Source organism: Microtus ochrogaster, unplaced genomic scaffold (genome assembly GCF_000317375.1).
Source record: "Microtus ochrogaster isolate Prairie Vole_2 unplaced genomic scaffold, MicOch1.0 UNK6, whole genome shotgun sequence".
Taxonomy (NCBI): domain Eukaryota; kingdom Metazoa; phylum Chordata; class Mammalia; order Rodentia; family Cricetidae; genus Microtus; species Microtus ochrogaster.
In genome coordinates, this window is record NW_004949104.1 from 10,301,540 (window position 1) to 10,322,905 (window position 21,366).

General features: G+C 50.1%; 2 protein-coding genes across 5 annotated transcripts in view; one reads left to right on the forward strand and one right to left on the reverse strand.

Moving 5' to 3' along the window:
* The first annotated feature begins 2,216 nt into the window (after positions 1 to 2,216).
* Positions 2,217 to 14,962, forward strand: Pik3ip1 (phosphoinositide-3-kinase interacting protein 1). The gene is made up of 6 exons (XM_005366097.2): positions 2,217 to 2,958; positions 3,791 to 3,907; positions 3,986 to 4,105; positions 5,070 to 5,276; positions 5,368 to 5,446; positions 13,424 to 14,962. The coding sequence occupies exons 1-6, from the start codon at positions 2,889 to 2,891 to the stop codon at positions 13,626 to 13,628; spliced, it is 798 nt and encodes a 265-aa protein (XP_005366154.1). The 5' UTR covers positions 2,217 to 2,888; the 3' UTR covers positions 13,629 to 14,962.
* A 73-nt stretch (positions 14,963 to 15,035) lies between these two features.
* Limk2 (LIM domain kinase 2) overlaps positions 15,036 to 21,366 on the reverse strand; it is a 70,040-nt gene continuing 63,709 nt past the window's right edge. For all 4 annotated transcript variants that reach the window (XM_026788707.1, XM_026788706.1, XM_005366100.2 and 1 more), the window contains 4 exons: positions 20,423 to 20,597; positions 19,791 to 19,846; positions 19,025 to 19,182; positions 15,036 to 17,780 (listed from right to left, as the gene is read on the reverse strand). In XM_026788707.1, coding sequence (XP_026644508.1) covers positions 17,636 to 17,780; positions 19,025 to 19,182; positions 19,791 to 19,846; positions 20,423 to 20,597 — 534 coding nt within the window. In that variant the 3' untranslated portion in view covers positions 15,036 to 17,635. The remainder of the gene's footprint in view (positions 17,781 to 19,024; positions 19,183 to 19,790; positions 19,847 to 20,422; positions 20,598 to 21,366) is intronic.

Here is a 21,366-nt window from a genome sequence, read left to right on the forward strand (position 1 = left end):
TTTGGTTTTTCGAGACAGGGTTTCTCTGTGGTTTTGGAGCCTGTCCTAGAACTAGCTCTTGTAGACCAGGCTGGTCTCGAACTCACAGAGTGAGTGCTGGGATTAAAGGCGTGCGCCACCACCGCCCGGCTTTATTTCAGTTTTTTCAAGGCAGGGTTTTTCTGTGTATCTCTGGCTGCCTCGAACTCACAGAGATCTGCCTGTCTCTGCCTCCCAGAATGCTGGGATTAAAGGCACATGACACCACTGCCCAGCATTTTATATTATGTGTATGGAATTTTGCTTTTGTTTTTGTTGTTGTTTTTTGAGACAGGGTTTCTCTGTAGCTTTGGAGCCTGTCCTGGAACTAGTTCTTATAGGCCAGGCTGGCCTTGAACTCACAGAGGTCTGCTTGCCTCTTTCTCCCGAGTACTGGGATTAAAGTTGTGCACCACTGCCGCCAGGCCTGAATGGATGTTTTTCTACATTTGTCTATATTGTTTGCATGCCTGGTATGACAGAGGCCAGAATAGGGTGTTGGATTCCCAGGCCTAGATACAAAGCACCTATTGCTCTTTAACTCATGAGCCATTTCTCCAGTTAGCAAGCCCTTTCCCCCAAAACACACATACACATAATTTAAAAATAATAATAAAATCTAAATACCTCTGGTCTATACTTACCAACTATCTGATGCTTAACAGCTAAATTTACAGTATCCGGTCTTCCTATGACCCTATGAGCATGTTTTCATAAATGGGAAAGCTATGTAATTTTTCTTACTTCCTTTCCTTCTTAGTTTCTTTTTTCTTTTCATTTTCCAAGACAGGGTTTCTCTGTGTAACTGCTGTGATTATCCTGGAACTCGCTCTGTAGACCAGGCTGGCCTTGATTAAAGGCGTGAGCCACCACCGCCCAGCTCAAAGTTTGTGACAGGGTCTCATACAACTTAGTCTAGTCTCAAACTCCCTATGTTCATACTCAAGGATGATCTTGAACTTGTGATCCTCCTGCCTCTACATCCAGAGCTGGGATTACAGGGTTGTACTCCCCTACCCAGTTTGTGCTGTTAGGGGTCAAACACACTATCAACTGAGCTGTTTAAGAGGACATGGCTCTGCACTTATGAGATCTGAGTTCAAATCCTCAGCACAAACATTAAAAGCCAGGCATGGCTACGTGTGCCTTATAATTCAGCACTGGAGAGCATGGAGAGGAGGGTCCCCAGAACTTGTGTTCTCAGGAGGATCACTGGCCAGCCAGCCCAGCTTAAGTGTCCTCCTTCTGCTTCAGTAAGAAATCCTGTTTTAAGGCAGTAAGACCCGAGACATCCTGCTCTGACTTCCTTCTCTACACACACAGGCACATATCACACACCCCACGTGGTACTGTCCCCCACATACATGAAAATTCTTTTGGGAGGGGGCATTTATTTGTATGAGTGTTTGGTCAGCATGTGTGATATGGGCCAGGCTGGTGTCTGGAGGTTAGAAGAGGGTGCTGGATCCCTGCAACTGCATACAGTTGCTTTTGAGCTAAGTGAGGGGAACTGAACCTGGATCTTCTGCAAGAACAAGTGCTTCTAAGCACTGAACCATTTCTCAACCCCGACACAATGTTTTTTTTGTTTGTTTGTTTTGTTTTGTTTTTTGTTTTTTTTAAAGAAACACCTCAGGAGAGTTGGAGAGACAGTTCAGAGGTCAGGAGTACTTGCTGCTCTTCCAGAGGACCTGAGTTCCCAGGGCCCACAACTGCCTGGAACCCATGTTCTAGAGGATCCGAAGCTTTCCTCTGAGTGCAGACACAGATAGACACACAAATAAAAATAAACGTTTTCTTTTAAAAAGACACCTCAGGATTCAATCACTTCTAACTAGTTAGAATCGTGTCAGCTCTCTACTATGATAAAGTCCATAAAACTTATTTAGCAGTGTTACTTTCCCCTCCCTACATTATTGTGGCAAGATCAAAACAGAGTCTCCCATTTCTATTCTGGGACTTGCCTGAGTCACAAGGTAGTCTTGGCAAATCACTCTGCTCTATCTCTCAATTTACTGAGGTTGCTTGGGAACTTCAACTGCCAGCCAAACTAGCTCCAAAAGTCCCAAGTTACGTGGTGGATGTGGTTTAAGGATAGGAATGCATTACTGCAACTGGATTTCCTACAGACTGGTGGGGGGAGCCATTTTACTTAATTTTAGGGCTGGTAGAAAGGGCAGACTTTACAATATAGCTAGCAATCCCAGTGTTTGTATAACATGCATTTTCAACTAAAGACACCCTCTCCGCATTCCTACTATATAAGGGTACCCCAAACCTCAAATGTGAGTAAAGGAATGTGACTGACCTGACCTTGGCAAAGTACAGTTTAAATACATACATATGGCTAGAGTTGCTTCCAATATTCTTACTTGTGCTGCCAATGTGCTCTTAAATGCCTCCTGCTTTTGTAATCAGCATCATCTCTCACTACTGCTCTGGGCTTTAGCCCTAATCCAGCCCACTCCGCGATGCCTTCTGACACAATGGCTCTGTACTCACAGACGGCAAAAAGAAGAAAATCTCTGGGGATGCAGTCGTGCAGGTCGCAAATGGATCTGCTGCTAAGCAAAGCCTGAACCTCTCGTCATTCTTGACTTGGCTGAGTTCCTCTCTTGGCTCAGGGTTAGTGATCTAGTATGGTCTAGGAGGCTTAGGACCCAGGGGGCGCCTTTCAGCTGACAAACACCTCGACTGCAGCAAGCTAGCTGGGAAGCTCCCAGTTCTAAAGAGAGGCTGTTTACCAGAAGAGCGAGCACAACAAGGGCCGGTCTCACTGCAAGGCTGGGAACTAGGAGGCAAAACTGCTGCCAAGGAGACCCCACTCGGACACTGGCTGTTCAGTCACCTGCGAGCCGGAAGAGGCAAGGATGCTGTTGGCAGCGGTACATATATTTCTTCTCAGCAACATGCTTCTGGCAGGAGCCTATGGATCAGGAGGTGAGATTACATTGTTTTTTTTTTTTTTTCTTTCTGCAGCAACTTAATGAAGCAGAACGGGTAGAGCCCCCCGATTTCCCAAACGTGGCTAGGCTGACAGAGAAGGAAGCTTTTGGCTGTTTTCTTGTTATCCTACGAAAGCTCTTCTTCTCCCCTCTCTCTCCTTCCTTGCCAGAGGCTTGCAGCTCCATCTTTGCCATTAAGAACAAAGACAAGTCACTTTCTCTTCCCCTTTCCGTGTGCATGAGTGGATGGAGCTTGGTCCCCAGAGTCCTGCCCTTTTAAAGTCCTTTTGCTTGATGTGGCAGGCGCACAGACCTCCTCCCCTCTCCAGCTTCCTCCCGTGGCTCTCCGCTGAGGGGAGTGGGAGCTGAAGAGATGTGGCAGATTCCCTCAGCTGAAGTCTCAAATCATTGGCTTCACTAAATCAAAGGCTTTTGTGGAATTCTCCTGGGAGCTGGTGGTGTCTGTTAAACTAGTAGAAGGTGGCCGTACCCGCGGAGAAGGGAACATCAGTTTATATAACATGGACTTCTCAACACTGGGATGACTTCCAGGTCTGACTGCCCAGAATCAAAATCTCCACAGACCGACTTTAGCCAGCCCTCCAGCACCTCCACAGCGGCCCCAAATCCAAGAGTAACAACACCTTGCACCTGGGTAGGCTTAAAAAAAAAAACCAAAGCTAAATCTCTGAGTGTTGCCTGTGACCGGACGCCGTTAGGGGCATGACAAGAGCTCTCCACTTTCACTCTGAGGTACACAGGGCTTTCCACCCCACGAGGCCAGAGAGCCGCACTCAGGGTCCCGGGTGGGTTGCTCTTCCTCACAGGCTGCTTCTGGGACGGCGGCCACCTGTACCGGGAGGACCAACCGTCGCCCGCGCCGGGTCTCCGTTGCCTCAACTGGCTGGCCGCGGAAGGCAGCCGTGGGTCGCCCCCCGAGCCCAGTGAGTGTCCGCCGGGGAGGCGGGCGGGGTTGGAGGGCGGCGGCCAGCGGTCCCTGACGTCTCTTCTCTCCGCCTCAGGCTCTGGCAACCACAACTACTGCCGGAACCCGGACCAGGACCCGCGCGGGCCCTGGTGCTACATCAGCAGCGACACCGGCGTCCCTGAGAAGCGGCTTTGCGAAGACGTGCACTGTCCAGGTACCCGCCCTGAATCCCGGGGGGAGAGGACGCCAGCCCCCCGGGTGCGAGGCAGCGGCGGTTGCACCCGCCTCGCACGTGCGGCCGCACGACGCCCGCCCCGCCCCGTCCCACCCCCGCGCCGTCCGATTGGTCAGAGCTATCTCCAGGCCGCGGAGCCCGAAGCCCATTGGCCGCCGCGGCATTCGGAGTGAGCTCATCCTCCGCGAGCACTTGTAAACAACGGTGGGAGGCAGCTTGCTTCTTCAGCGAAGCGCCTCACCAGCTTTTGCTGTGTGTAGCGTCTGCTGTGAGCTAGACACCGTGCTCACAATTCCCCGGGAAGAAGCAGTGTGAGGGAACTGAGTCACCCAGAAGTTCGGAGACCTGCCAGAGGCTGTGGGGGTATCCGGATTTGTTTCCAAAGCTTTTAGGCTTAAGATAACTAAGACAGTTCTCTAGGAATAAATGCAATTATTCGTGCCCTTAACACTAATTGGCACGAATCTTGCGCTCAGTGTGGACTGTCTCCTGACGTGAAGACTGTGTCTGTGGCGACATTCTCCAGCAAGTCCAACTGGGTGTTGGAAGATAGTAAGCACTTGAAGAGACAAGTGGGAGGCAGGAGAGAAGTTGTTCCCGAAGACGCTTTCCTCACATTTGCCTTGTATCACATCCCCTCCCTTTCAGGCTTCATTTTGCCCCTGGGGCAGGGAGTTGTTTTTTTTTCCTTGCTATTTTTGAGACAAGGTCTCACTGTGCAGCTCTGCTTGACCTGGGACTCACAGAGATCCTCCTGCCTCTGCCTCCGGAGTGTGTCAATTCAGGTATTCGCCACCACGCCTGACCCAGGGCAGGCTTTGGTTTCAGTCTAGCAGAGCATTTTAGGGTGAACCCCTTCCCATAATGCCCCCAGCAATCAGGTCAGGTTCAGCTGTAGAATGCACTCCGGGCAGTCTCTGATGAGAACTTCTTCTCACCTCAGCTCCAGAGACGGCTTCCCAAGCACCACCAGCTGCTACAACCGAGCTGGAAGAGAAGTCTGAAGCTCCAGGTGACAAAGAGGCACAGGTGTTTCCTCCTGCTAATGTCCTGCCAGCCAGGAGCGAGGCAGCAGAGGTGCAGTCAGTGATTGGCATCAGTCAGCGCGTGAGGATGAATTCCAAGGAGAAGAAGGATCTGGGAACTCTGGGTAGGGTCGCCTTGGTTGGGATTCATCAGATGACGTCATTTGCTGATTTCTGGGGTGTGGCTAATAGGACCTTGTGTCCTGTCCCCCGCAGGCTACGTGCTGGGCATTACTATGATGGTGATCATCATTGCCATCGGAGTTGGCATCATCCTGGGCTACACTTACAAGAGGTGAGTCTTTTCTCTTCCTGGCTCTCTAAATAGGGCTACAGAAGAGACACAATGTCATATCGGCTTCTAGATGTCTTTCCAAAGGAGAAGGAAAACCCAGCTCAGGAGCAGAGATCTGGTTTTCGTCACTGCCAGGTGACCTTAGACAACTAGGGCAAGGACTTAAATACTGACACCCCCTTCCCCCATGCCCAGGGTCTCCATCTATAGCTCAGACTGGCCTTGAAGGAGTAGTCTCAAACTCATAATCCTCCTGTCTCCACCTCTTGAGTACTGGGGATTTATGAGCACATGTCACCATGCTCTGAAGGAGACTAGATTCATTTTTGTCGAATTTTAAAATTCTGCTACTACACCGGGCGGTGGTGGTGCATGCCTTTATCTCAGCACTTGGGAGGCAGAGGCAGGCGGATCTCTGTGAGTTCGAGGCCAGCCTGGTCTACAAGAGCTAGTTCCAGGACAGGCTCCAAAGATACAGAGAAACCAAAAAAAAAAAAAAATCTGCTACTAAGATGGGTGCAATGATGTATATCTGCTATAATCCCAGAATTCAGAAGACTGAGGCAGGGGGTTTACAAGTTTGAAGACTGTGAGGCCCTGTATCAAGAAGAAGAAGAGGAGGGAGAAAAAAACATGTCTGTTTTTTTTGTCTTTTTCTAGGCAGGGTTTCTCCGTGTAGCCCTGGAACTCATGCTGTAGACCAGGCTGGCCTCAAACTCACAGAGATCTGCCTTCCTCTGCCTTCTGAGTGCAGCTGCCTGGCTAAGAGTTATTTTTTTTTCTTTTCTTGAGTCTTTGTCTGTATATAATGAATGTCTGTGCACTCCATGAGCACTTAATGCCTAGGAAGGCCAGAGAGTGGCTCCGAATTCCCTGGACCTGGAGTTCCACACAGTGAGCTATCCTGTGGGTGCTGGAAATTGAACCCCGGGTCCACTGGAAGAACAGTCAGTGCTCTTAAGTGTTGAACCACCTCTCCAGCCCTAAGATACTGTCTTTAATCTCAGCAGGCAGATGCTGAATTGTGAGTGAGGCCATGTGTCTAAACAAAACATTCTGCTACTGGGAAAGGTTCCTAGCTCCTGGTCTTGCAGTCTTACAGTTGGGGCTTAACATTTCCTGAGTGGGATGTCTTTAGTGAAGAGAAGAATGGTGACACAAGAAAACCCATCACCACTCCTTATCCCATAGGGAAAGGACAGGAGACTGCTTGAGAAGCAGGGACACACTTGCAGCTGGAGGGCAGGAGGAATGCTTGTTTTGAAAGGTCTCCTGTCAAAGCCCCATGGGGCAGGTCTCGTAATCAGTGATGTGTGGTTCTGAGTCCAAATTGTTGTTACAGGGCAGGCTGTTGGACAAAACAGGGTATTTGACTTCCAGCCCCGAGGATCAGCTGTATTTCTCTGACCCAAAAGCCTTCCTATAAAGGAAGTGATACAGCGGACTGCATTGTCCAGCAGTGAGAGCCATTGTCTGAGTCATATCAAAGTGCCTCTCAGCCATCATTTTATAAGCCCAGGGTATTCTTAGAGGTTCTGGGTTCAGCCCAATTGCAGACTGAAAAGGAACTGTGATAATTACTACAGCAACCACAGATGTCACCTGCTGTTTCTGCTTCAAACACATGGCACGCCCCAGCTTCACCTTTTGTTTTGAGACAAGGTAGTTCAGGTTGGCCTTGAATTCACTGTAAAGCAAAAATTGGCTTTGAGCTCTTTGTTGCTTTCATTCACGGTGGTGGTGATGGTGGTTTTTTTGGTTGTTTCCTTTTTGGAGACAAGGTCTCACTATGTAATAATTCTGGCTGGCATGGATCTCTCTGGGTAGATCAACTTGGCCTTGAAGTCACAGAATCCTTGAGACAGAGTTTCTCTGTAGCTTTGGAGCTTGTCCTGGAATTCACTCTGTAGGCCAGACTGGCCTCGAACTCACAGAGATCTGCCTGGCATGCGTCACTATGGCCCCACATAGCTTCTTGAACTTTGAATCCTCCTGCTTCCTCCCCATTATGCTCACAGTTGCGTTTATGAAACAAATGCTGTTCTTCCCAGTTTTCTGAGGAAACTTGAAACAAGAAAAAGTAGGTGCCTTGCCTGTGGCTTCACATCCAGAATATGGTGGAGCAGACTGCCATCTGGGTGACTGGGCAGGTTGTTTCTTGTTACTAGTCCAAAGCATTCCTGGGGGGCAAATGTGTGTTAGCTCAGTGCACGGCACACAGGAAATGGTTCCTAGTCCTGTTGTGCTTATCTGTACCGTGAATAACTTGATGAGTTATTCACCTTTCATTAGATGGGGTGTTGGAGATGATGATGACCCTGCAGTCTGATGTTTCTGAGAAGGCACTGTTGACTGGATTGGTTTAAATCCCAGCTCTTCCATCGGCCTGAACAGATGGCTTTGCTGGTTTCTCTGATTGTTCATGAGTCAGAGAGCAGAGAGGTTGTTCTGGGAGCATCCTGCCTCCCAGACTGTGGCTGTGTCCACAGAAGGACTGCTGACGTGCAGGTCCAGGGACACCTGCTTGTTCATTTAAAAAGTGAAGAAACAGAGTAGTTGCTTTGCCGGCACAAGCCATTGACGCAGACCATGCACTGAGCCCTGAAATACTCCCCTCTTCCTCAGCGTTTGGTAGTATTTGGCTGCCATTCAATCTGTGACAGTTTCCAGACCTTCCAGGTGCTCAAAGTAACTGCTCTTAATTCCAAGCCCAGCTGGTGCCCAGTGGAGAAACCAGGTCTTATTTCTTTTGTCTTACTCTTTTCGACTGTCATGGGACTGCCATGTGACCTTGAGATTACTTTCCTGTAAACTCGGGGGAAGGCACTAAGTCACCAGACTGTCACTAACCTCGGACCACCCTTTTCCTTAGCAAACATGTTCTGAGAACAACCTGTTCAACAGGAAACCACATGTGGGTTAGAAACAAGCTCTGAGCCTCCATCTCCTCACAATTAGGGGACAGATGTCAGGGCAAGAGCTGGAAGGTGAATGCCTTTTCAGGCAGCCTTTGCTTGGTGGATATCGTGCCTGTTAAGTGGGGATATTTCTCCCCATACATCCAGCTACCCACAAGTGTTGTTAAACATTGTAACAGCAGGATGATAATCAGATAGAAATCACAGCATCAGCTCTTTGTTTCATGCTTTCTTGGTAAGTCAGGCCCTGCTGTGTGCCTTTCTCTGCTCTTGCCCAAGGCTCTTCCTAATGAGGAGCCCAGGCCTAGAAGAGTTAAAGTACCAGGTCCTAGGTGCCCAGACTAGACCATGTGTTCTTGTTGTTATGTGTGTGTTCCTTGTTTTGACATAGGTTCTCACTGTGTAACTCAGGCTGGCTAGGAACTCTCTCTCTCATTTATATGTGTGGATATTTTGCCTGCATGTATGTCTGTGCACCATTTGCGTACATGGAGGGTTGTGAGTTGCTATGTAGTTGCTGGGAATCAAACCTGGGTCTTCAGAAAGAGCAGCAAATGCTCTTTCCTGCTTAGCTGTCTCTCCATCCACAGCCAGGAATTCGTGGTCTTTATGCCTCAGCTTTCTTGAGTGCTGGAATTTATGAAGCATGAACCACCATGCCTGGCTGTCGATTATCTTCAGAAAGTCCAGCAAAGCCCAGTAGCCTCATTTAAATTTCAATTTCTCAGGACAGTAGGAAAAAGTGAAAGTTCTCAAAGAATGACTGAGTTTGGAAAGCAAAAGAAACAAGATCTTGTTCTGGAATTCCCTCCACTTGTGGACGCCATGCACTAAGCACATCATTTACCTTTTGTGGGTCCCAGCTTACTCCCCAGGTAGGGCGTGAGCTCTGATGACCTCCCAGCACTGATATTTCTGTAGAGGAAACTATTGCTTGGTTTAAATCTCAGTTCTGCTCTTGGTTTACACTTCCCTTCCTCGCCACCCCCTTCTCAGTCTTTTCAGGTCTGACATGATAACAGAGGGCACATGGGTGTCAGGAGGATGGAATCAGGTGTACAGTAGCCACCTTGGTGGCACAGAGCAGCGGGGTGGCACAGCATGGCTTCTGACTCAGAAAACAGCAGCAGCTCAGAGTAATCTCTGAAGAAACCTGCACTGCCTCGAAGAGGCTCCGTTGTTTCCATAACCCAGGGGTAGAAAGCCAGAGGCAGGTAGCAGTTCTGTTTCCTCTGCTCTCTGGCCAGCCCAGCTTGCACTGGCCCCAGAGCAGTCAGGGTAATTAATGCAAGTCTTGAACTCTGCAGGGCCACGGACTTGGCTGATGGAGGGAGCTTTCCAGAGCTGGGAAGGGTAGGCAGGTACCAGGCTTCCTCCTGCGAGGAAGAGCTAAAGGTGGGGGTAGAAGGGAATTGTTTGGCTGGGTCTTTGTCCTAGTAACTCTGGCCACGAAGTGGCTAAGCCCTTGGCTGGGGTAGCTCCCTGTCCCTGCTGAGTGCTGTTTTAGCTCTGCAGGGAGCTCTTATTCTCTGATAAAAAGGGAGGGAAACAGTAAGTCAACACCATTTCACCCCCTTGGGAGAGAAGCTGAGTCGGTGAATAAGCCTTTGTTCTATCTTGGCAGCCCGACAACAGCCCGACTTTCTCACCCGCCCCCACGGCTGGGAGACGGTTCTGGGCCACCTAATGGTCAGTTTAGCAGGCCTGGCAGCATCAGCTACTTCATCTCCAGGATTCCCAAGTAGGATTCAGCAGGCACGTGGGGTCAGGCATGCTTCCAGGTTCCTAAATGGATGAGGCCAATCTAGACTAGGCACACTGTCTGTTTCCTTTACCCCAGATTGCCTTTCCAGCCCTGCTTTCCCCATGAATAGAGATAATCTCTCCCCCTCTCCGGCCCTGCGCCTCCCAGACTTGTGTGTGATGAGGCCTGACAGTTATCAGCTGCTCAGCAGGCTACAGATACATTCTTCATATGCGAGGGAGCGGAGGAAAGCAAGGCTTCTTCATGTAGGCAATGGACACTGCTTGCGTAAAGTGTGTGGCATCCATCAAAGGTGTAGTTGTGCTCTTTTGCTGGGTGATGGGACACCCTTGGTACCTTGGCTAGGTATTTCGGAAGTCATGGGTTCCTGGCTTGCCTTCTTCCTCCATCCTTCTTGTAGACTTTGACTTGAATGTTTCATTTTTGCAAATCGCTGCTAGCTTAGGGAGGAGGATCCCTTACCAAAATTAAACCCAGACCTTCCAAATGTTTCCGTTCACGAGCAGTCTTTTAGAAAGTGGCTTTTTATTATGCAGATAGCCATTAGCCACCTCCGATGGGTGACTCAGGGTTTGAGGAAGGGAGTGGTTATTGTAGAGAATCCCCTCTTCATGAATCGTGTACCTATCTTTGCCTGTGGTGCTCTGGGAGGTTTTCTGCTGTGGGAACTGATCCCCAGGACAGATGCTAATGAAAGAGTGGGCTAGGCTGGGCTTACATGTTGAGAGACTTGGTTGCCCCTGTCCCCCCCCCCACCCCATGCCATAGGAAGATGAGCTTACTGACCTCCTGTGACCTTCCATTTGGGATCAGAGCATATCTCAGGTGGACAACTCTTCCAGAATATCCAGGGTTCTGGAGATTATTACATCCCAAATAGGCCGAGCAGGATCCACAGCAGAGAGACATGGCTAATTAAGAGTCCTGAGGCCTCTGCGCACTTGTCTCCTCCAGTACTCTGTTCTCCAGCTTTTCTCATTGTACATCACATGACGGATGCAGACTACAGCAGATCAGAGCTATGTCCCTGAGATCTGAACCAGGCTCCGGTGCTGCTTTTTGTTTTGTTTCAGCTGGAGAGCAGGGCAGGGCAGGGCAGGGCAGGGCAGGGCAGGGCAGGGCAGGGCAGGGCAGGGAGCAGGTTCTCGTGGAGGGAAGCAGCCCCTACTCAGCTTGCCTGGGATAAGTGAGGTCCACAGCACACAATGGGCAGGTCCGTCTTGGAGATGTAGCTGTCCTTGTTGACTGGCGTGGATGCCTTCTTGTCCATTACTCTTGGGGGTCCACATCTTCCCATTCCCCAGCACCATGTCGAGTGCCTGTTGAAGGCCTTCGCCTCGCCCAGGGCCTTCTTGTTGCAACTGTTGATGAACACTAATGTGGTGGTTATCTTTGTTTGTTTTTCAAGACAGGATTTCTCTGTGTAGCTTTGTAGCCTATCCTGGAACGCGCTCTGTAGACCAGGCTGGTCTCAAACTCAGAGATCTTCTGCCTCTGCCTCCAGAGTGCTGAAATTAAAGGCGTGCGCCACCACCGCCCAACTCAGTGTGGTGTTCTTGAGCGACTGCATGAGCAGAGAGAGGACCTTTGTTGACTTTCTCATCCTCCCACTTTCGCAGTCCCTCTGGGGGTCATCTCACTCTTGAGTTTATTGAGACTTATGGTGGAAGTTTCACTCAAAGATCACTCCCTCCTCCATTGCATTGCTCTGGCCTCTACCCCAGAGTCCTGTGTTTATCACCCACTTAGTTCATATTTCCTTCGATCGTTTCCCTGGCAGCTGAGCCTAATTTGTTGGCTTCAAAGGATCTGCCCTGGGCTCTGTACTGGTTCTGGCATGCAGTCTATTGGAGAGAGAGAGAGAGAGAGAGAGAGAGAGAGAGAGAGAGAGAGAGAGAGAGAGAGAATGTGTGTGTGTGTGTTGGCGGGTGGGCAGGGGTCCATTGGAAAGCATCATACATGTCCATTAAGAAGACCTAAGTTTGGGGCCAGAGAGATGGCTCAGTGGTTAAGAGCATTGCCTGCTCTTCCAAAGGTCCTGAGTTCAATTCCTGGCAACCACATGGTGGCTCACAACCATCTGTAATGAGGTCTGGTGCCCTCTTCTGGCCTGAGGACATACACACAGACAGAATATTGTATACATAATAAATAAATATTTAAAAAAAAAAAAGAAGACCTAAGTTTGCCAGGTGGTTGGTGGTGCACGCCTTTAATCCCAGAACTTGGGCAGAGGCAGGCAGAGCTCTGTGAGTTCAAGGCCAGCGTGGCCTAGAGTGAGTTCTAGGATAGCCGAGGCTACACAGAAAAACTCTATCTCCAAAAACAAAACAAAACAAACAAAAAAGACCTAAGTTTGAATCCCTGTACCACTGTGCCTTAGGGGCTGACTCTTAACAGTAGTCAGTGCACAGTAAACTCCTTGGAGCATCCCTTAAATGCACTGGGCCATTTCTTTGTTTATAGAATGAACAAGAACTAAGTCTTTGGGCTAAACTGAGAATGACGTGAGATGATCTGTACATACATACGTACATAATACACACATCCATTCATCCCCGGCGTGGCGTGAGTTGTCTACGTAAGCAGAGCGACTCTATGGCTCAGATGAGTCACTGAGTATCAGGAGGAATCCAAGGCACTGACTGAGATGTTTGGTAGCCATTTTCATTGTATTCTCTTGCTCGGTGCGGCCCTGAGTCCTTTTGTCTCTGGGAATAGTTCACTGGCAGCCTGGGCTCCCACTTTTCAGGACTAAAGGATGACAAGGCAGTCTTTGAAACACACAAACTTGTTTTGTGGTGGAGAGGAGCATGCCTGCTCCTGCAGTTGTAGATGTCAGATGTCAGCTTGAGATGGGTTCTTCTGAACTCACGTCATCAGGCTTGGTGGTAGGTGCCTTTACTGGCTGAGCTATCTCACCAGCCTAAGAAGGCAGTCCTGTAGCAGGATGGGCTGCTCCATTTTCTGGACAATTTCATTGGTTAGGGATGAAGCTAGGGTAGGTCTTTAGGTTTTTTGGGACCCCTGGGCTGGAAACAAAGGCCTGCTTTCTTTCAGTTCCTTCTACACTATCCCCACTGAGTCTCATGCAGCAGCCATCCCACCTTACAGTAGGGGATCAGAGACAAGAGCCGGCAGCAAGGCCTTATGGAGTTTAAGGCGGCCAGGAGGATGGACTAGCCAGTGTTAGTCCTGGCTTGGTCAGGTGATTCGCTGTCACCAGGGAGAGCTCCTGCTCAGGCTTTGGTAAAGTTAATTGAGCACAATCTGAGTGTTTTCTTTTCCTGACAGGGGGAAGGACCTGAAAGAGCAACATGAGCAGAAAGTGTGTGAGCGGGAGATGCAGCGAATCACCCTGCCCCTGTCTGCCTTCACTAACCCTACCTGTGAGATCATGGACGAGAAGACCATTGTCGTACACAGCAACCAGACTCCCGCTGACCCTCAGGAGGGCAGCACCCTCCTTGTGAGCCAGGCTGGCACCCCTGGGGCCTGAGCCCCTTCAATGGACAGGAGCCCATGAAGACACTGGTACAGGACAGGCCACACTCTTGCAGCTGGGAGGAGCTATATTTTGTGTTGTGGTTAAAACCCTATTCCATTTTTCTTTTGAGCGGGAGACAAGACTCCTCATGACACAAGCAGAAGCAGGGAGCATTATGGGTGAGTGTGAGGAGGCTGGGTAGGGTCCCTCAGTGCTCCTTTGCTATCCCTTGGAGCGGACTTGCCCCTGGATAGCGACTGCCACAGTGGTCCTGTGGCAAATAAGGGCTTCCACATTGCCTGACCCAGGGAAAGACAGGGAACTGGCGAGGCTCCTCTATGCTGTACACCTAAGGTGGCCTCGGTCTCTGCCTTTCCATTCGTCACCCAGGAACTTGAGTGGCGTATACTGTTATTCATAGTTAAGGTCAAACAGGTCATGCATGAGGCAGCATTTATATATGTAGTATTTGGGATGGAAGGTCCCTTCTGACTTCTGAGAACCAGAAGTGAATTTGTACACGAGTCAGAACTTGGGCTGCAAATGGGTTCTGGATGAGGGCTGCTGGGCGTGCTCCAGCTTGCTGGTAGTGTTGTGCCTTGACAACTCTGGGCCAGGCCTGGGCCCAAGGGACTCTTCCTGTTCTGTAAGGAAAGAAAGGGAAGAACTGCACTAAACATTTTGCTGAGGAAGACACACAAGGGCCTGCTTCTGCCTTCAGCTTCAGATTTGGGTATCCAGATGGTCTTTCTCCATTTTGTGCTGATAAGAGAATAACCAGTCAACCCATGGGAATTACACATATCGGCGTCTGTGAACCTAGAGTAGGCCCAGAGGCTAGGTAGCAAAGGCATGGAGGGGATTGCCTTCACAATACATCTTGGCTCACAGGCAGCCCGATGGCCTCCAGGCCAGTGCCTTCCATAGGGCTAGGATTGCAACCTATACAAAACAATCACTAAAGCACTGGGAAGGACCTTAAGGGGTTCCAAGTTTCAGACACAGGGTCTCCAGAGAGGGAAAAGTGTTTGCATCAAAGCAAAATCTGGATGGCCAGGGGTGCCCAGCTTCCTGGCCTGGGCAGTGTTCCCCAGCCAGGCGCCCTCTACCGCCCACCACAGAGAGGGGTGGGTGCGGCCCACTCCCTTCCCCGGGCTGCTCTCTGGAGCCATCTGTTGAGGAGGCCTAGACCTCAGGGTTCCCATGGTGGAACTGACTATGGGAAAAAGAACAGTACTACTTCCGACTTTTCTATGAAAGTATTTCTGTGTATGTTTTATATACCTCATTCTGACACCTGTGTATGAACTGTGGGAAACTGCTCTGCATTTGACTTATATAAACACAAAACACAACTCTGCTTGCCACGTTTTTGTAGTGCTGGGAATGCTCCCCGAGTACCAATCCATACTTCTGCCTTCTTGATCACTGTGACCCAGTCACTGGGAGGTAGTAATGGCTGAACTGCTACAAACTGCAGCCCCCGCACCGACTGTCAAGGCCGCCATGACCATCTTAAGGTTGAAGCACCAAGTTGATCCCTTTATGTCTTCTCTCCTTTATTATTCTTTCCAACGTAGAGGACTTAGGATGGACCCTCCCAAAATCTTTTGTTGGGGACTAGAAACAAAGGGGTAGTTGGCAGTTCCACAGCAGCCAAAGGAGAAACCACTACCTGGGGCTGAGGGTGGTTCTTGCAGGTTAGGAGGGAAGCTCCTGGGGTGGGGTGGCTAGGTAGTGTGTGGGGTATTTCTTCAAGTTTCAGCAGTGGACTCAGCAACAGGTCAAGTTCTAGGTATATCAGAGCAGAGTGACCTTGCCTATGTTCAGCCTTTGCTGTTTTTAGATCACCAGTGTTTACTAGGGACTAGATTCTGCAGATATTCTACATCCTTCAGCTTCATAATACTTAGGTGAATTTAGGTTTATAGAAAAAAAATCTGGCTGTTGGCCTCACACTCACTAGGTAGGCTAGGCTGGCCTTGAATTCATGGGGATTCTCAAGTGCAGATGTGTAAACATACTGTAACACCAGGTGGAAGTTGTAGGTTTGTGTTTGTGCACAGGACCTCACAACAGTAGCGTCATTTGCTCCAGCCTCTGATGTAGAAGGCTGGAAGCAGACGGTCCCTGAGGACTGGGCCAGCAACTCAGAGCCTGGCCTAATAGCCCTGTGGTGGGACTACAATGAGGCCACCGACCTGCTCCACAGAGAAGGCTACCTCAAGTGGATGTGCATGACCTCTGAAGGTTTGCTGTCCAGGGGAGGGGATTCAACTTGAGACTGAGAATTCCTGATGTGAGCACTTACGTGGCTTGGATCCGGAGGTGGGCAGACGAATGTTTCTTTAAACTTTTTAAACAAAATTTGATATGTGTATCTGTACCTGGGAATATATGTGTGCTCTGCGTGTGTGCAGGAGCTCACAGATATGAGAAGAGGTGCTGAGTGCCCCAAACACCCATCATGTGGGTGCCGGGAACCAAACCTTGGTCTTCTGCAAAAACAGTAACTGCTTTTAAGGGCTTACTATCTCCAACTCCTCCAGGCCCTGAGTTACTTTTCCACTCTCAGCACCTTCGCTATGTTAACCGCTTAATTTATTTAGTCTGCTTCACGGCCCAGCTCAGGCCCACCACTCCCACACTTGCTGGGGACAGTTCAAGCGTAACCAGTTGCAGGATGCTGAACCATGCTGGGAGTTCAGGACTCCCCTACAGCAAGTTTGCAAATTCCACACACAAGGACAGTCCACACAGTAAGTAAAGTGACCAAAGATGACTTCCCACCCCACAGTTCATCTTGTCTATGTACAGTATTCCACATGTCACCCAATAGAGAAAAACTAATAACAGCAACAACCACTCTCCAGATCCCCTTACCAGTACAACCCACCACACATTGTATTTATAACCAAATCCACTCCCAATTTGTCAAATACGGTGTGAGCTGGAGAGTCCCTGGATACCTGGCAGCCAGGGGTGGAAGGTACCCTGAGGGTTTCCAATGCCCGTGGCCCTGGAGTGTGGCTCAGGAAGCAAGAGCTGGGCCCACAACAAGGGAGGTAGAATCAAGAGGGCCCAGCTCAGGGAACTCTCTTCGTATCTCAGCTTTGGGACTCAACAGCCACCAGTTCCTGTCCCAAGTTGCTGCCTGGAGCGGACATGCTAGAGATGTGCAGTAGCTGCCACAAGGATGCCAAGAAATTGACGGGCCTCCCCTTTCCCTGCTTATACCCGAAGTCTGAGACAGACCACATGGCCTCCAGAACCCATCTAGCATCGGACTGAGCCCACCAACCAGGATATGGGGCTTTTTAAAGGGCAGGACCTCCTTCTCTCCAGCCCCAGCTTCTTTGGTGCTTTTGTGAGTGGCTGCTTGTTGAGACAGGACGTTGAAGTGGAAACTCCCACACACTGATGTGGTCCCTGGGCCGGTGAGCAGAACCAGTCCTTTTTCTGGATCCTGTGGGTTTTGCCACATACTAAGAGACTCTTGAGAACCTGCTCCAGAGGGCAGGGCCTGGAGTGGAGGAGGAATCACTGCTGCCACTTGGCATGCTTTGAAGGCTCTCGGTTGTCACTCAAACTACTGCTTGAAGTTCTGCACCTTGCTGGACCAGACTCCAGAGCCCTCAGGCCAGTTCATCTGTCATCCTGCCCAGCAGGCCCAGGCCATGTTGACTAGTGTAAAGCTACAGCCTCCCAGAATCTCACTGCCGCAAAGGTCCCAGGTAGTCCCTAGTAACAGACTGGTCTAGAATCCAGGCTCTCTTTATCTTCTTCACAGCTTTCAGGCGAGTGTTGGATTTACAGACAGTAACCAGGCCCAGCACCTGTGGAGAACTGTTTCCCTGCACCCGCATGCCTCCTGGGGAGGTAGTAGGGATGGCTTATTCTGCTTCTAAGCAAGCCGTCAATCCACAGGAAGCCTAGACAGTACTGCTCCTAGCAAGGACAGGGCGCAGAGGGAGCAATGCTGGCTGTGGAATGTCCCCCTGCAGGGGGATGGACCAGGGTTAGGGTGGCGAGTCCCGGGTCAGGCCATACTCCATGCTCACAGTATGGTCCAGTTCTTCCAGCTCTGCGGGCAGTGGGATGGCTAGCTCTCCCAAGTACAGAGACAGTGCCTCAAAGGAGTCCTCCAGCTTTGAGAATGCCGGTCTACAAAGAAAAGGGATGACAAGAGAGGGAGCCTGTGAGCATGGAGGGGAGGACACAGGGCTGGTTCTCAGCTGTTTCCTGGGTCTATGAGCCCTTTAACCTCTTGCTGTAAATATAAAAGGTAATGCTATGAGACATCTAGCCAGGCTAGAGGTCCTGGCCTAGGACAAAAACATCCAAGGGAAAAGAAGCCCTTTCATGTCTTCTGAGTAGAGGCGACAATCAATGGTTAGATTGGACTTTTGCACTTACTAAACGAACATTTCGGTGCTGGTGATGTGGCCTAGCTGGTATGGTGCTTACCTACCATCCACAAAGCCCCGAGTTCAATTCTCAGCATATTAACGGGGCATGATAGTCCTAGCATGGAGGAGGTAGAGGCAAGAGAGCTGGAGGTTCAAGGTCATTTTCAATTATATATCTAATTTGAACCAATATGGGCTACATGAGACATGGTCTCAAAAATAAATCTGCAAACAGAAAGATTGTGAGGACCCCAAAAAGAACATGTGTCAGGGATGGGAAGAGCTCCATCACCAAGCTTGGCTCCTGTGGTGGTTACAGTGAGCTCACACAGGCTCATGTCTGATGAACTGTTCTGGAAGGATTAGGACGTGTGGCCTTGCGGGGGCAGGTGGTGTGTCACAGGGCTTTGAGGTTTCAAAAGCCCAAGCCAGACCCTGCTGTGGATCAGATAATGCTCTAGTGCCTGCTGCCACAATCCCCTCCATGATGACATGGACTCTGACACCATCAGCAAAAACCCAGCCAAGTGCTTTCTTTTATAAGTTGCCTTGGTCATGGTGTTTTGTCGTGGCAACTGAAAAGTAACTTAGGCAGCGTCTAAGTCTATTTTTATTATTCAGTTAGGTGCTTTATGTACAGGTCTCATGGTCCTTCTCTAGGTACCTCCTCTTCACGTGTGTTAGGTGTGCAACTGCCCGTGTGGTACTGGGGATAGAACCCAGGGCCCTGGACATTCTAGCCAAGTGCTGTACAGGGTGATATCCTCGCCCCCTCCCCCTTTAGATAGCGCCTCACTGTAGCTCTGGCTGTCCTGGAACTCGCTCCATCTTTCCCCTAATGTGGTATGTCAGAGCTATCAAGTGGCTTCAGTGGTTAGCAGTTTACCCTCGAGATCAAGGTTTCTGCCACTGCTTGTGCCAGGGAAGGGCGTGGGATCACTAAAGCGAGCATCTCGGGACCTTGGGACTGTATGTTGGGAGGAAGGATGAGCCACCAACCTGCTCTCAGGCTCCAGTTTGCAGCAGATAGCAGCCAGGGGGAAGAAGGCTGGGGGGCAGTCTGTTGGGACAAACTTCTCCCAGAAAAGCTTTACATTGAGGCCAAAGTCCAGTGTGCGGGGCAGGCAGTCAGGATCAGCGTACACCTGCCCAATGATCTGCAGGTGAGAAGACAGCTGGTCAGGAGGGTCTACAGAGGCCGCAGACACAAGGCAGGAGAAGTAGCGAAAACCCACACTAGAGGGCAGCCTCGTACCCCCATCTCTCTTCATCTTGCTAATCCCAACCTCTCCATGCACTAGGAGACTGGCTAATGAGGAGGGTTTAGAAGAAGCCTCCCTGCAGCAGAAGCAATGCTGGTAACTAGTACCTGAAAGCTAGAAGCTTCCATTTACCCCACCCTGTCCATGTCCCTTTGTAGCTATGTCCTCTACCAGGGCAAGGCTCTACAGGGTGAGGGGCTGGGTCTGATTAATGTCTGAAGTCTGTTAGCAGCAGCTTAGTTTTCTGTACTGACAGCTATTCTATCGCCATCTCCTGAAGGAAGTGATGGGTAAGAAACTTTCATTGTTCCACCATTGTTTGACCCTCCTCTTCCACTCATAACTTTGTAGGAGTCACAAAAGCTGTCTGATGTGACTGCTTGACCAAGTGCTTGGAGAGATATTGAGCTATGCTGCAGCCTAACTGCTGATTTTGTGGCAAACTGTTCACTTCCAGGAGAGCTCAGATCCAAGGCAGGCAGGGCCTCTGAGCCGGGGCTCACCTCACAGAGAACGATCCCAAAAGAGAAGACATCCACCGTCTCGTCGTAGCTCTTGCCTTGAGGAAGAGAAGAAAACAGGCTTAAGGTCAGGTCTCTTTCCTGCTCTGTACTGGGTCAAGCCAAGCCACAGCCAAAAACTAGGGCTAGAACACCATAAAGGCATCCTGAGATGGGCATTGCTTGGAAACCATCTTTACGGTCTCGGGTGGCCTGCCTGGGGGCTTGTAACACATTCCTCAGGATGCAGCTGAATGGCAGAAAGAACTGCACCCAGGTTCAGGTTCATCCAGGCTCTGGCTGTGAGCCATGGAAAGGCTGTTTCCAACACTTTCCGAAGTCTGGCAACCCCACTGCTTTTCAAGAATGCAGGCCAGCATCCACCAGGGGGCACTACACTTCAGCTCTTGATCTGGAGCACCAACTGACCTGGCCCTTAGCTACCCTTTGGAGACAAAAGCTAGTCAGGTTTCACCTGATGCCCAGGATGGCATGCTGCCACAGCTGAGTCTGGAAAGAAGGAATTTATTAGGTCTGGTTTGGCCAAGGCTTAAAAGAAACCCCATCCCCTATTGAGTGTCTGTCCTTAGCAGGCTTCCCCAGCTTATGGCCCTCAATTTCCCACCAGAACTCACCATTCAGCATCTCGGGGGCCATCCAGTAGGGGTTTCCCACCACAGTGTAGCGCTTCTTGCGGTCACTCTTTCGTAAGGTGCGTTTCTTGGAGGCGGCCTTCTCTACTGGGGGCCTTTTCCTCTCTTCCACTATAAGACGTGACAGCCCGAAGTCTGCTACCACCACAGTCTTGTCCTGACAAAACAAGGGCCAGGTAAGAACTTGGGAGAACATTCTCTGGCCTGTCCCTGGGGTGTGGGCATAGGCCAGAAAGGCCACTGACAAGGGGAGTGGCTACATAGCAAAGGAGGGTCACACAGAAAGCTCTACAGAGAGGGAGTGGTTGGGCCTTTGTGGGTCTTTTCCTGGAAGTCTGATATCTGGCCACAGCAGATTCCAGGCTAAAGAGGGAGGAGCCCTGGACAGGTGACATTCTGGGAGCCTTTGGAGTGCATTCAGGTGGATCAGGATTTTGTCTTGTTCTTAAAAATGACCTGTGGTTGCCAGAATAGGTTAAGAGAAAAGGTCAGGCAAAGGACCGGGGAGAGCTGTGGAGTAGTTGTGAAAAAAGGGGTAAGATGATTTTATGTTGGTTCAGAGGGAACTCAGCAGGAGAAACAACTAACTGAGGGCTGAGGGAGGAAGGCTGGCCTCGAACTGGCCACTGCAGCCTCGGATCCCGCAGGTGTCAATGCCGTAGAATGCCGTAGAATGGGGTTAGCAACTGTTTTAGGGGCCTGTTACAAGACAAGACCCGGCAGTGGGCTAGAGCTCTACATACACACAGACAAGAAATACAACCCCTATCCCCACCAAACCTGACACACTAAATTAGTGTAAGGGGTTGAGTCCAGAGCTTTCTGTCTGCCAGACAAGCAAGCTGATCCTTTCTAATAAAATGATTTCAAGGACTGCTACCGTGTGTGTGTGTGTGTGTGTGTGTGTGTGTGTGTGTGTGTGTGTG